This window comes from Dipodomys spectabilis, unplaced genomic scaffold (genome assembly GCF_019054845.1).
Source record: "Dipodomys spectabilis isolate Male_0828 unplaced genomic scaffold, ASM1905484v1 ptg000140l, whole genome shotgun sequence".
NCBI classification, from domain to species: domain Eukaryota; kingdom Metazoa; phylum Chordata; class Mammalia; order Rodentia; family Heteromyidae; genus Dipodomys; species Dipodomys spectabilis.
In genome coordinates, this window is record NW_024870817.1 from 27,421,378 (window position 1) to 27,437,251 (window position 15,874).

Below are 15,874 nucleotides of genomic sequence, written 5' to 3' on the forward strand. Positions count from 1 at the left end.
CCAGCTATTTTATTTTTTTGCCCGTCATGGGGTCTGAATTCTGAGCCTGGGTGCTGTCCCTCAGCTCTTCAGCTCAAGGCTGGCGTTCTACCACTTGAGCCACAGTGCCACTTCTGGCTTTTTCTGCTTATGGTGCTGAGGAATCCAACCCAGGGCCTCATGCATACAAGGCAAGCACTCTACCACTGAGCCACCTTCCCAGCCCCTATTATTAAAAATCTTTATAACTCAATCATATAAGAAGGCTTTTTTTTTCAGTCATGGGGCTGAACTCTGGGCCAGAACGCTGTCTCTCAAGGCTCTTCAGCTCAAGGCTAGAGCCCTACCACTTGAGCCACAGTGCCACTTCTGGCTTTTTCTGCCACTACTTTTTCTGTAGTGCTGAGGAATCAAACCCAGGACCTCATGCATGCAAGGCAAACACTCTACCACTGAGCCACCTTCCCAGCCGACATCTAGGTTTTTTAATAAGCATTTTGAAAGGTTTGATACTAAAACTTGCTCTCTTATCTCCCATTCAGTTTCACTTGGCCCAGTTGACTATTTACTGATTAAAAATTTTTTTCTTAGGTGTTAGCAGAAAGGCCCTCTAAATGTCTTGGTGATTTAACACCCTATTAAAAACGAGTGCTTCCTTGGTGAAATCCTGCTTAGGAAATAGCATTGAACAAAGAGACCCTCTGTGGGGCTAACCTTAACCCTCATCATCCTGGATGACTAGCTTTTTGTTTTTGTTTTTTGGTTCACCTTCTTTCTCAGAAGACATGTTTTTAGTTTGTTGAATTTATGTGATTCATTTCCCCATCTTTAGTCTGCAGATTACAAAAGTAAGAGAAACTACTGCAAACAATTGAAGAGCAAATTGTCACATATCAAGAAAATGGTTGGAGATTATGACAGACGGAAAACATAGAAGGCTGGAGGGATTGAAGAATGTCTTTCTGATGTCTGCATTTTTCTCAGAAGGAAAACTGGACTCAAACCTGGGAAGCCAAAACTTTATGATTATTACATAGTTTTGGTAGTTTTAATATCATCAGTATTGAAACATTTTATAAATAGCTTTTAATCATCAAGTGGGCTGAACACTCCAATTAAGGATTTTATTGCTTAAATATTGGTTCTTGTATTAAGAACAAAATGCCGTTTAAGGTTTTTAAGCCAGAGAGGAAGTTTCACTTGTAGACAAAGTGTTCTCTCACAGGCAGCCTCATTTAATATTCCTTGTAGCCCTCCAGGTAACCCTTCTAATCATTCTTCTTCAGTAAAAACTGGGTCCCTGCATTGAATGAAATTTCATGTTTCTTAACTTGTGGTTTTGGTTGTTTTATAACTCACTAATTAGCAAGTCCCTGACTTGCTTATTTTAGTAAATACTGTGTTCTACTTCTTATTGATTTTATTCCTATTGTATAAATATTTTTTAATTGTCCTCCTGTTTTCTAATAATTAAGGTTATGTAAATGTAACAGATGTGAATTTTAAAGATTGTAAATATATACTTTTTAAAAATCAAAGTTTAAACTTGTGGTTAGAATTGTATGTATTTCTAAATAGTTTTCTGTTTTTTAGTTTACATGTTTTTTTAACCAAGTAGGCCTTTCATTAGATGAAAGTATTCAATTATAATTGTGACTTGAATTGTATCTCAAAGCAATGCTCAAGATCTTTATATATTTTGTAAGATATTAAGCCTGGTATTCCCTGCCTATAATACACTGGCTTGATAGCACTAGTGCTGCTTACACTGAGCTGTGGACAAGTCTGTGCAGGAGTTGTCTCTGTTGTTTCAAAACTTGCAGTGTTGTACCAGTTTGTGATTGCTCAGTCTTTTCTTCAGCTGGAAGAAGTTTAATGAATCTGAAAGTAGCCAGGCATCAGTAGCTCACACTTGTAATCCTAGCTACACAGGAGGTTAGGATCTGAGGACTGTGGTTCAAAGACAGCCCCAAGAGAATAATTTAAGAGACTCTTATATCCAAATAGGCAGCTGAAGGCCAGAAGTAGAAGTTTGGCTGAGTGAAAAAGCCAAGCAAGAACATGAAGCCCTATGTTCAAGCCCTGTGCCGGTATACAACAATTATTTTTATTATTTTAATCTTTAAGCTTCAGTAAGCAATTCAGAGACCAGTACATTATTTTTAGTATACAAGTTTGGATTGTTTTCTGTATAACTTTTTTTGGTGTTACTGGGGTTTAAACTCAGAGCCTTGTGCTTGATAGGCAGATCTATCTCTTGAGCCATACTCAGCCCGGTTTTTCATAAACTTTTAAATGTTTTCATGTAACACTGATTCATTTCTTCAAATTGAAGAAAAAGTTGAGTTTTTCTGTAAGCTACAGAAAATGGTTTTGGAATCACATGAATGGAAAGGAAACTTGAGCACATTCACTGATTTTAATGTAAATTTTAAACTCTATATTCTTAGTTTGTTTTGTTGTTGTTCGTTGTAGGGCTTGAACTCTGGGCCTGGGTGCTATCACTTAGCTCTTCAGCTTAAGGCAGGCACTCTACCACTTGAGCCTCAATGCCACTTCTGGTTTTCTGGTAGTTAATTGGAGGTAAGAGTCTCATGGACTTTCCTGCCCGGGGCTGGCTTACAACCACAGATCCTCAGATCTCAGCCTCCTGAGTAGCTAGGATTACAGGCATGAGCCACTGGTGCCTAGCTAAATTCTATGTTCTTAGAAGTCATTGTACTTAGGTTTGGTTTGGTTTTGTTGAGACAAGATCTTTCTATGTAGTCCAGGTTAGTCTTGAACTTGAGATCATCCTGCTTCAGGTGTCCTGGAATTAGGGTGTTCTCTGTCACTCCTGACTTAGTTTATGAGGGCTAGCTATAATTAGCTCTGACTTTGAGAACTCACACCATTTCCTACTCTGGAAAAGAACTTTAGAGTAAATGTTAAAGGTTAAAATTTAGGCTGTGTGTGGTGATTCACATAGAAATCCAAGCTATTTAGGAGGCTGATATCTGAGATTTGCAGTTCAACACCAACCCAAACAGGAAAGTTGATGAGACTCCAGTTTCCAATTAACCAGCAGAAAGCAGGAAATGGGGCTTTGGCTCAAATGGTAGAACACCAATCAGACTTATACAAAAGAGCCAAGAGATAGTGCCCAGGCTCTAAATTCAACCCCAGTATTGGCACCAAAATATTTAGATTAGGAAGTAGCTTCTATTGATTTTCCATGGTTTGTATTGTGCTTCTATTTTTTGCTAATAATCCTTTGTTCCAAGAAATTGCTTGTGGAAAAATAAGTCAACTGAAAAAGGAAACTTCCCCCATAAAGTAACACTCATTGTGTGATTTTCACATGAAAGTAGATCAGATGTTTTCCATGTTGCTTTGAAAGTTTAAAGAAATACTGTAGAGACAGACACTGGTAACTCATGCCTGTAATCATGGCTGATCAGGAGGCTGAGATCTGAGGATTGTGGTTCAAAGCCAGCCAGGGCAGGAAAGTCTGTAAGACCCTTATCTCCAATTAACCACCAGAAAACCAGAAGTGGCGCTGTGGCTCAGGGTGGTAGTGCTAGCCTTGAGCAAAAGCTCTAGGTCCTGAGTTCAAGTCCCATTATTGACAAAAAAGAAAAATACTGAAGAGTATAAACATGCAGAAACCTACCACCCAGAAATGACAGTTGATAATTTTTTGTCATATGTGCTTTGTATTTTTAAAAATAAAGTCCAACATTCATGGTAAATATATCTGGTATTTACAGTTAATACTATATCTACCCATACTCACAAAACTTCATTTACTCCTTAATCTACAGTCTTTTAACTTTTTTTTTTTGCCAGTCATGGGGCTTGAACTCTGGGCCTGGGCGCTGTCCCTCAAGCTCTTCAGCTCAAGGCTAGAGCTCTACCACTTGAGCCATATTGCCACTTCTGGCCTTTTCTGCTTATGTGGTGCTGAGGAATTGAACCTAGGGCCTCATGTGTGCAAGGCAAGCACTCTACCACTGATCTACCTTCTCAGCTACCATTGCCAACTCTTACCTGAAAGGACAAACAAGGAAGGCTTTATTATTCCTCGTGTGTTTGTTTTATAAACTAAGGTCTCACTATGGAACTTTTGGGTGTTCCTCTGGGAGTATAGTTTCCATTTAAATATTCTGGAATAAACAGGTTTACCTCTTTTTGTCTTTTTGTGGTATGAGTTATTCATGAATTTCCTAACTCTAAATTGTATTCAACCATCCATGAACAAAGAACAAATTGTTACATTCTGTGCTTTCCCTTAGTTTTACAAGTAAAAAAAACTTTTGTTTTGCCACTATATATATATATATATATATATATATATATATATGATTAGAATATTAGCCATAATTAAGCCAAGAGAGTATCATGAATTTGGGGATATTTTGTTTGACTTCAGTACCCTTTGTAGTTTGGCTTTAAGATCCATGTCTAGCCAGGTGCCTGGGGCTCATGCCTGTAATCCTAGCTACTCAGGACGTTGAGATCTGAGGATCACGGTTCAAAGACAGCCCAGGCAGGAATGTCTGTGAGACTCTGATCCCCAATAACCACAGAAAACTGGAAGTGGAGTTGTGGTTTAACGGTAGAGTGCTAGCTTTGAGCTGAAGAGCTCAGGGACAGCACTCAGGCCCAGAGTTCAAGCCCCATGACAAAAAAAAAAAAATCCATGTCTAAAACTATACAGAGCTGGAATTATGTCTAGGAAAAAATCTGAATATATTGTCTTACTCTTGATAATGCTTTGATTCAAATTTATTGGGAGAATCCTTTATCCTTTTCTTGTTTATGATCTATTCTTACCCTGTTGTCCATCAATCCCCACAAATCTATCTTATGGCTGTTGGTCTTAAGGGAATGTACCCCATCTTTGAATAGGATGCCCAGTCACAGTGAAAGGAGTGGTTAAAATCAAAGTGGAAGTAAAGCAGGAAAGGAAATTGTGAGGGGTTTGTGTCCTAGGAAAGGAAGAATATAAGGGTGTGAGGGTAGAAAGACACCTGCACTAGGAAATAATTTGTAATGCTAATTTTTCCTCTCTTTAAAAAAAAATTAATGCAAAGACCACATGTACAAAACCAACAAGATTTTTTTTTTTCTTTTTTGTCAGTCATGGGACTTGAACTCAGCCTAAGCACTGTCCTTGAGCTCTTTTGGTCAAGGCTAGCACTCTACTCTGGTTTTCTGGTGATTAATTTGAGTCAAGGGTCTCACAGACTTTCCTACCCTGGCTGGCTCTGAACCACAATCCTCAGATCTCAGCCTCCTGAGTAGCTAGGATTATAGGCATGAGTCACCAGTGCCTGGCTAAGATCTTTTCTTTTTTTCCTTTGCCAGTTCTGGGGCTTGGATTCAGGGCCTGGGCGCTGTCCCTGAGCTTCTTTTGCTCAAGGCTACCACTTTACCCCTTGAGGCACAGCACCACTTCCAGCTTTTTCTGTTTATGTGATATTGAGGAATTGAACCCAGGGCTTTATGCATGCTAGGCAAGCACTCTACCACTAAGTCCACATTCCCAGCCAAGATCTTTTAAGAGGAAATGGCAGTCAGTGGAATTGCCAGGAAGCCCTGACATACGGGAATGCAATCCTCATTTTGCACATCAGTTCATGAGGATGTCAGAGCCTGAAACCTAAACAAGATCTGGCTTACCTATGGAACAGTTTACCAATTTCTGTATTTTGGAGGGAGTCAGAACACAGATGAGGAAGATTACGGTACCAACAAAACAACATAGGCAATGAGGTGAATAAGCTGTTGGGGAAAGGAAGAGGCATCCAACTCCTGTAGTAGCTTCCCTGCTCAGAACTGTTCCAGGCCCAAGAAGCAAAAGCATCCACAAACCCCAACCCCCACTGCTTCACAGCTAGGTTCAGTGCTGTTAAAGAGTTCTTCATTCCAAACTTTCGGATGGAAAACCAAGCTCCTCGGAGCCCAGGACGAAGGTTGCTGAGCTTCTGATCGTATACCTACCACTCACCCAAGCCTTTACTTTTTGGGGTTAGACCATCCTGATGGCCTGTTCTCACCACTGCGTGTACAGCCCGCCCCCGGCTGACCTGCCCCCGGCCGACCTGGCCCCCAGCAGCCGGAACGTTTCTTCATCGTCGCTGCGCGCGTCGGAAGGACTTTTGCAGCGCGCTGGGCAGGGGGGGAGTGGGCGGGCGTAGCTTCCGGCGGAGAGTGGTTTCTGCGGGCCGGGTGAGTCCTCGGCCCTTGTTGGCGTGGCTGGTTGGTTCCCGGCCGGCTGACGGGACTTGGGGGCGTGGGGGAATTCGAGGCTGAGTTACCGTGGCTGCAGTGGGCCGCGCGTGGGGAATGGCTCCCGCCGGGACGGCTGAGCGCGCGTGAGGGATGCGGCTGGGGTCGCGTCCGCGGCCTGGATTCGCTCCACCTCCATTCGCGTGGCTCGAGCGAAGTCGCAAGCCCGGGGGTTTCCCGGCCGAAACCCTGGGGCCTTGATGGACCTGCTTCTCTCATTGTCGTGTTAGGCAGGGAGAGGTTTGAGGAAATGCTGCCAGTCCCCTGCACCTGTACCGGCAGCGCCGGGGCGGGCACTTCCTGGGGAACGTACCTTTCCAGGGCTTGGATTCCAGGAAAGGCACCAAGGGTGTGTGTGTCAAGGTGTGTGTGGTGTGTGTCAAGGTGTGTGTGGTGTGTATCAAGGTGTGTGTGGTGCGTGTCAAGGTGTGTGTGGTGCGTGTCAAGGTGTGTGTGGTGTGTGTCAAGGTGTGTGTGGTGTGTGTCAAGGTGTGTGTGGTGTGTGTCAAGGTGTGTGTGGTGCGTGTCAAGGTGTGTGTGGTGTGTGTCAAGGTGTGTGTGGTGTGTGTCAAGGTGTGTGTGGTGTGTGTCAAGGTGTGTGTGTGCACCAAGGGCTTGGATTCCAGGAAATGCACCAAGGGTGTGTGTGTCAAGGTGTGTGTCAAGGTGTGTGCACCAAGGGCACTTCCTGGGGAACGTACCTTTCCGGGGCTTGGATTCCAGGAAAGGCACCAAGGGTGTGTGTGTGTGTGTGTGTGTGTGTCAAGGTGTGTGTGTGCACCAAGGGGTGTGTGTGTGTGTCCCCTCCTTGAACTTGGCCTGGCCACTGCCCCTAAACTGTTTTGCTTAAGGCTGGAGGTCTACGGCTTGAGCCACAGCACCGCTCCCAGCTTTTTGCTGGCTAATTGGAGATAAGTATTTCATGTACTTTACTCCCTCGGCTGGCTTTGAACTGCAATCCTCAGATCTCAGCCCCCCGAATAGCTAGGATTACAGGCTTGAGACCTCAGACCCCGGCTTGAAGTTGATTCTGAAGCTTCCATCCCAGACTAGGTGCCATTTGCTTTAGGGCTAAATTAAATCTTTATTTCTGGCACATTTGATAGACAGAGACGTGGTCTTGGCAAATGTCATTTCATGAAGTTTGATTGAGGACAGAACAGAATGATACCAGAATTCTAGTTTAATCAAACTAATTTATGGAAAAAGAACCTGAATAAGGAGAGGGAGATTTCACTGGTAAGAATAGATATGGGTGCTATATGAATGTTTATTATATGGTTCTGCTTCTTGTGCTCTTCTTACCACCAATTTTATCCTTAAGTATTAAAGATATAGATGAACATAAAGAATAAAGAAAAAAAGAGAAACATCCCAATTACTTTTGATCTTGTAATGCTGATGAAACCATTTGAACTTTGATCTTCAGATCTCAGCCTCCTGAGTAGCTAGGATTATGGTGTGAGCCACCTATGGCTAGCTGTATATTTAATCTTTTTTTTTTTTTTTTTTTTGCCAGTCATGGTGCCTGAACTCTGGGCCTGGGCACTGCCCCTCAGCTCTTCAGCTCAAGGCTAGTGCTCTACCACTTGAGCCACAGCGCCACTTCCAGCTTTTTCTGCTTATGTGGTGCTGAGGAATCAAACCCAGGGCCTCATGAATGCAAGGCAAGCACTCTACCACTGAGCCACCTTCCCAGCCCCTGTATATTTAATCTTGTATGCTGTTATTGAATTTTGAGTTAAAACACGTGTCCACTAACAAATGTCACTTTTAAAAACTTTCAAGAGCCAGTCATGGTAGTAATCCCAGCACTCAGGAGGCTGAGACAGAGGATTGGCATTTTGAGGTCAGCCTGGGCTAAATTCTAAGGACCTGTATCAAACAACCACAGCACTGACCAAAAAAAAAATCTTTTTCTTTAATTTTTATTATTATTTTTTTTTGTTGGTTGTGGGGGCTGAACTCTGGGCCTGGGCACTCTTTAGATCAAGGCTAGTGCTCTACCACTGGAACCACAGTGCCACTTCCAGCTTTTTTCTGTTTATGCGGTGCTGAGGAATTGAGCCCAGGGCCTCATGCATGTGAGGCAAGCACTCTGCCACTGAGCCAACTTCCCAGTCCCTCTTTTCACATTTTCTTTCTTTCTTTTTTTTTTTTTTGGTCCAGTTGTGGGGCCTGAACTCTGGGCCTGGGCACTGTCCCTCAGCTCTTCAGCTCAAGGCTAGCGCTCTGCCACTTGAGCCACAGCGCCACTTCTGGCTTTTTTCTTTTTGCTTATGTGGTGCTGAGGAATCGAACCCAGGGCCTCAGGCATGCAAGGCAAGGGCTCTACCACTGAGCCACCTTCCCAGCCCTCTTTTCACATTTTCATTAGCATCAGTTGGTTGTGCAAGGGTTTTGTTTTGACATGTCCACGTATGCCTACCGTGTACCTAGATCAGACTCACCCCCTCCATCACTTTTCTATCCATGTTTCCCTTTCTCTTACCAATTTCAGCAGGCTTCATTGTTCCATCTTCATATGTACATGATTTATTTTGGCTGGATTCATCATCTTTCAGCCTGCCCATTCACCATCCCTCACCCCAACCCCCAATACTGGACTTTAAAAAAAAATATATATATATAATCTACTCATTCAATTTAAGTTTATGTTAATTATCTAAAGGAGTTTCACTGTGCATATACAGTACTTATTTTTTTTTTTATTTTTGAGTTTGAACTTAGGGCCTGCGGACTATTCCTGAGCTCTTTTGCTTAAAGCTAGTGCTCTATCACTTTGAGCCACGGCGCCATTTCCAGTTTTCTAGTGGTTAATTGGAGATAGGAGTCTCACAGATTTTTCTGCCCAGGCTGGTTTTGAACAGTGATCCTGAGATCTCAGCCTCCTGAGTAGGATTTACAGGTGTGAGCCACTGGCACCTGGCTACACAGTACTTTAGTCAGATTGATTCCTAAGAAAAATCTCTATTATGAGAAAACTTAAATGTACATAGAAGTGGAGAAAGAATACCATGGATTACCATGTATCTGTTACTTAGCTATAACAACTATCAGTTGGTGAGTCTTTTTTTGTGTGTGCTGGCCCTGGGTTTGAACTCAGGACCTGGGCACTGTCCCTGAGCTTTTGTGTTCAAGATTAGCCCTCTACTACTTGAGCCACAGCTTTACCTGCAGTATTTTGTGGGTTAATTGAAGATAAGAGTATCACAAACTTTCCTGCTCAGCCTGACTTTGAAACAATGATGCTCAGATCTCAGCCTCCTGAATGGTTAGGATTACAGGCATGAGCCACTAGTGTCCAGCATGGTGAATCTTATTTTAGCCACACCCATACCCACTTCCCATAATTCTATGGTCTTCTGTGACACAGCTATAAAGCTGTGTGTGTGTGAATATTATTGATTGGACCAAGCTCTTGCTAGGCAAGTTCTCTGCCTTTTGAACTACACTAGCCTCTCTTGTTGTTTTATTTATTAACATATTAATTGTACAGGGGTTTTTATTATGATATTTTAATATGTGATATAATATACTTTGATCAAATTCACTTCCTCTATTAGTCTTTGCTTTTACTTTGCTTTTGAGATAAAGTCTAGCTAACTTCCCAAGCCAGACTGGAACTTGGAATCCTTCTTTCTTTGTCTCCTAAGCCATGGGAATTACACCTCTTTTTTTTTTTTTTTTTTTTGTCTTATAAGGTATAAAAAGATGCTTATTTCTGCCAGGAGGTGGTGGCTCACACCTGTAATCCTAGCTACTCAGGAGGCTGAGATCTGGGAAAGTCCCCTCTTGGCTCCAATTAACCACTAGAAAACTGGAAGTGGAGCTGTGGTTCAAGTGGTGGAGCACTAGCCTTGAGCAGAAAAAAAGTTCAGGGACCGGAATGGAAGGGATAAGTAGGGGAAAAATAGAGGGAGTAACAATGCTCGATAGACAATGTACTCATTACCTTACTCATGTAACTGTACCCCTTCTGTACAGTATCTTTACAATAAAAAAAAGTTTAAAGACAGTGCGCAGGCCCTGAATTCAAGCCCCATGACAAAATAAGTAAATAAATGCTTATTTCTAATTCCAGGTTTGCCCATAAGTATCCATATTGTTTATTGGAAATAGGAAAAGGACTTTCATGAAAATTTTCTGTTTTCCTCCAACAATTATTGACTGAACCACTGTGAATTAGACAATCTTGTACTCTGATTTTTCACCTTCAAATAATTGAAATTGCACTTTGTGGGAAACATCTTTAGAAAATTCATGATATGTTTTTACAGTGTTGCATAATAGAGAGTTAAAACATGGACGAAGAACCTGAAAGAGCAAAGCGATGGGAAGGAGGCTATGAGAGAACATGGTAAGTAGAGCATTACTGTTTTAGAGTCTCTTTTAGTTCACCTGTACTGAAAGTATATCATATATGTTAAAATTTCTACATTTCTGACGTTTTGTTTTTACAAAACTTAACTGGGCTGTGCAGCTATTCTCAAAACCACTTTGTTTCAAGGTAGAACTGTTTCAATTTCATGTTGTGTACAGTAGGAAGTACTTCATTCCTTTATTACTGAATAGTACTCAATTTTATTATTACAGTACATTAAAATTTTTTAAATAATTTACTGGCAATACTGGGGCATAAATTCATGAACTCACACTCACTCAGCTTGCTTTCTTACCTGGTGTAGCACTTGAGCTATGCTTCCAGCCTAGCTTTTTGCTAGTTGTTTTGGAGATGGAGTCTTGAGACCTTTTCTACCCTGACTGGCCTCTCAAACTGTGATCCTCTAGCTCTCAAACTTCTTGAGCTAGGATTAAGTTGTGAGTCACTGGTGCCTCTGTGTGTGTGTCTGAGTGTGTGTGTGTGAGTACTAAGGCTTGAATTCAAGGCCTGGGAGTTGTCCCTTATCTTTTTTTGCTCAAGATTAACACTGCCACTGTGATCCTCAAATTTCAGCCTACAGAATAGCTTGGAATACAGGCCTGAGCCACCAGTTGCTATTTATGTATGTATATATGTATTTGTAGCATTTTAATCACAAAATCTTGAGCTTTCTAGTCAGGTACCCTATTATTTCTACTAGGTTAATATTTTTAGCTTATTTTTTTTCCAACAATTATGCTTACAGGGAAATCCTTAAAGAAGATGAAACTGGCTCTCTTAAAGCTACAATAGAAGACATTCTCTTTAAGGCAAAGAGGAAAAGGTATGTAGATAATAATAATTGTGTTCTTAGGAAAAACACTAAGCTTTTTTTTTTGGCCAGTCCTGGGGCTTGAACTCAGGGCCTGGGCACTGTCCCTGAGCTTCTTTTGCTCAAGGCTAGCACTCTACCACTTGAGCCACAATGCCACTGCTTTTTTTGTTTATATAGTGCTGAGGAATCAAACCCAAGGCTTCATGCATGCTAGGCAAGCATTCTACCACTAAGCCACATTCCAGCCCTAAGCCTTTTTTCTATAACCATCCCAAGTGATTCATTTTTTAGTGTTTCTGAGAAACTCCCCCGTAGTTGTCTAAGTAAGGAAAAAGAAATAGCAGCCTAGCCTTGCCCCAGTAGGAGATGGTCTCCAGAGATTACCAACAGTACCTAAAATTACATGTATCCAAAAGGGAATAATTTACTACATAATGAACATTAGTTGGAAGGCTTGATTGGGTTTTTTGTTAGTACATGGTGTTTCACTCAAAATTTTACATAATTTTTGCAGAGTATTTGAGCACCATGGACAAGTTCGACTTGGAATGGTATGTTTTGGTCTTTTTACTGATATAGAACTATTTTGGATTAGAGAAATATTCTGCCTTGATAGACCAGTAATCTTTTAAAAAAATATATTTAAAATACATGTGTAAAACATGTGGACATTAAATGTTATTTTTATTTCTTAGTAAAAACTGTCCCTGGAGATTGTTTCATGCCCTTTCCCCCTTCTATGGCAGATGCGCCACCTTTATGTGGTAGTTGATGGGTCAAGAACAATGGAAGACCAAGACTTAAAGCCTAACAGACTGACATGTACTTTAAAGGTATAGTAGCATTGCCTAAATTTATACTAAATGTAATGAAAGACATGGAGTTCTTTTTTTTCTCTTTTTTCTTTTTCTTTCTTTTTTTTTTTTTTTTTGTATTGATCACAAAGCAGGATGATCTTCATATAGGGTGGTGACAAATTAAAGCCACAAAAGTTGTTTTGCTTTATGGTTTTCCCCAAATGATCTGGCAGCAATTCTACGTACATGTGATTTATGTTAACAGAAAGAACAGAACAAAACAAAAATTATTGTGTTTTTGGAAACTGATATCTGACAATCACAGTTCAGATCACAATTTATCAGACAGATAAATTCCTGAGACCTTTATCCCCAATTAACTAGCAAAAATCCAGATGTGAGCCAAGCACCTGTGACTCAGGCCTATAATCCTGGCTATTCACAAGGCTGAGAGCTAAAGATCATCACAGTGGAGTTCAAAGCCAGCCAAGGCAGGAAAATCTGTGAGCTTCTTTTTTTTTGGGGGGGTGAGGGGATCTGGTTGTGGGGCTTGAACTCTGGGCCTGGGCGCTGTCCCTCAGCTCTTCAGCTCAAGGCTAGCACTCTACCACTTGAGCCACAGCACCACTTCCAGCTTTTTTCTTTTTGCTTATGTGGTGCTGAGGAATCGAACTCAGGGCCTCATGCATGCAAGGCAAGTGCTCTACCACTGAGCCACCTTCCCAGCCCATCTGTGAGCTTCTTACCACCAGTTAACCACCAAATATCTAGAAGTGGATGTATGACTTAAGTGGTAGAATACCAGCACTGAAGGAAAATGCTGAAGGACATTTCCCAGGAATGAGTTTACGCCCCAGTACTGGTATCAAAAAAAGTAAAAGTGGAGGTATTCTTTTTTAATTTAATAATTTATTTATTTTTACTTATTTTGTCAGTCATATAACTTGAACTTTAGGCCTGGTGCTATCCCTCAGCTCTTGAGCTCAAGGCTAGCGCTCTGCCACTTGAGCCACAGTGCCTACTTCTGGCTTTTTCTGTTTATGTGGTGCTGAAGAATCGAACCCTGGGCCTCATGCATGCGAGGCAAGAACTCTACCACTGAGCCACCTTCCCAGCCCTGGAGGTGTTCTTTAAGTGGTTAAATGCCAATCTAGCACAAAAGGCAGTTCTGTCCCTACTTCTCACCCCCAAAAGGTTCTTGCTGTGTAACTTATTCTTTTGTTTTTCTTTAACTGAATATTTTCCTTTGTGTGTCTTGAATCTGTGTTTGCAAACACAATATTCCCGACCTGTCAAGAACCCCTTCAGTTCTGCAGTTCTTCCATCCGGTTCCCTTTGGTCATTTTCTTGTTCATTGTTTTTATTTGTTTTGTTTTGTTTTTGTCGGTCTTGGGGCTTGAACTCTGGGCTTGGGTGCTGTCCCTGTGCTCTTCAGCTCAAGGCCAGTGCTCTACCTCTTGAGCCACAGCTCTACTTCTGGTTTTCTGGTGGTTTATTGGAGATGAAAGTCTCAGGGACTTTCCTGCCCAGGCTGGCTTTGAACCTGGATCCTCAGATCTCAGCCTTCTGAGTAGCTAGAATTACAGGCGTGAGCCACCAATGCCAGGCTTTGTTTATTGTTTTTGACGTATCTAAATGGATCCATCCTGTTGTTTATTTTGTTTTATGAGATAGATTCTTGCTATATGGCCACAGCTAGCTCCAAACTGCTGGCCTCAAAGATACTCTCCTACTTAGCCTTCCAAGTATGTGGAGCTAAAAGTGTCTGTCCTGCCTCAGATCCATCTTTTAAGCCTAGCTCAATCCTGTCTTCCTGCTCACCACTTCAACTACAAGGTTTTACTGTATATAATTTTTTTTCTTTTTTTCTGGGTTGTGGGGCTTGAACTCTGGGTTTGGGTGCTGTCTCTCAGCTCTTCAACTCAAGGCTAGCGTTCTACCCCTTGAGCCATAGCACCACTTCCGGCTTTTTCTGCTTATGTAGTGCTGAAGAATCGAACGCAGGGCTTCATGCATGCAAAGCAAGCACTCTATCACTGAATCACCTTCCCAGCCCAAGGTTTTACTATTTAATATAGGCTTTACAGCTGAACTTTTCTTGAAAATCTGTGAGTTTAAAAATCATGATAGGGGCTGGGAATGTGGCTCAGTGGTGCAGTGCTTGCCTAGTATGCATGAGGCCCTGGGTTTGATTCCTCAGTACCACATAACTAATAACAACAAAGACATTTAAAAATAAAAATAAATATGAGAAGTACTATTTGATAGGTTTCACAAATACTGATCAGACAGCTTGTCTGTGGCTTGTTCTTATGTAGTATTTCCTTGTGTATTTTCTTTCAACAGTTGTTGGAATACTTCGTAGAAGAATATTTTGACCAAAATCCAATCAGTCAGGTATGTAGATAAGTGATAGAATTCAGAATTGGATTTTTGTTTTACTGCCAAATATAGTTTTTCAGAAATAAAGCATATTTTCTATGAATTATTAACTCAGACTGTACTATTTCTGGTACACTTACGAATGAAAAGCAGAATAGCTCTAAGAATTAAACCATTTATCCAGGGCACTGGTGGGTCATGCCTGTAATCCTAGCTAATCAAGAGGCTGAGATGTGAGGATCATGGTTCAAAGCCAGCCTGAACAGGAATGCCTTGAGACACTTGTCTCCAGTTAACTACCAGAAAACTGGAAGTGGCACTGTGGCTCAAGTGGTAGAGCACTTGCCTTGAGCTGAAGAGCTCAAGGGCAGAACCCAGGCCTCACAACCAACCAAAAAAAAAAAAAAAAAAAGTTAAACATGTATGTTTGTGTTAATTGATAGCTAAATATGTGAATAACACTTTGAGGAAAAAGTTTTTTATACATTGCTTATTTCTTCTGTAGTTACTAATTTCATTACCTAAATTCTTATCAAGAGAAAATAATTTGTTATATAAAAGTAATAATTATTTTTATTTTTGTTTTGAGATTGGAATAATTGTGACCAAGAGTAAAAGAGCTGAAAAACTGACTGAACTCTCAGGTATGCATCGAATTACCTTCACGCAGGGCTCAAGGACTTAGCTTTAATTATTCAGCTTGTGACCTTGTTGGTGTGACTGCTTAATAAGTAAAGTTTTCTCTATGCTTTTCAGATGAAACTATTGAATAATAATCTCCCCCCCATTAAAATCTTGGCATCTATAACTGATTTACAAGTTGAGTTCCCCATAGTGAATAGTGTTAAATTGAATGTGCTTCTTTAAAGGAGAACTGTTTTTTATTTTTATTTTTTATTAAGTTGTACAGAGAGATAATGATTTAAAAGTCAGGTTCTTTTTGTTTTGTTTTTTGGGTCCGGTCATGGGGCCTGAACTCTGGGCCTAGGTGCTGTCCCTCAGCTCTTCAGCTCAAGGGTAGCACTCTACCACTTGAGCCATAGCACCACTTCCAGCTTTTTTTTTTTCTGATTATATGGTGCTGAGGAATCAAACCCAGGGCCTCATGCATGCAAGGCAAGCACTCTACCACTGAGCCACCTTCCCAGCCCTAAAAGTCAGGTTCTAACTACAGTGTTCTTGTTTTGTTGTGGGGTGTTTTTTGTCAGTCATGGGGCCTGAACTCTGGGCCTGGGTGCTGTCCCT

At 41.4% G+C, this 15,874-nt stretch overlaps 1 protein-coding gene across 2 annotated transcripts in view; it reads left to right on the plus strand.

Moving 5' to 3' along the window:
• Ocln (occludin) overlaps positions 1-1,712 on the plus strand; it is a 64,202-nt gene extending 62,490 nt beyond the window's left edge. For both annotated transcript variants that reach the window (XM_042691107.1, XM_042691106.1), the window contains exon 9: positions 812-1,712. In XM_042691107.1, the coding sequence (XP_042547041.1) occupies positions 812-913 (102 nt within the window). In that variant the 3' untranslated portion in view covers positions 914-1,712. The remainder of the gene's footprint in view (positions 1-811) is intronic.
• The last annotated feature ends 14,162 nt before the right edge of the window (positions 1,713-15,874 follow it).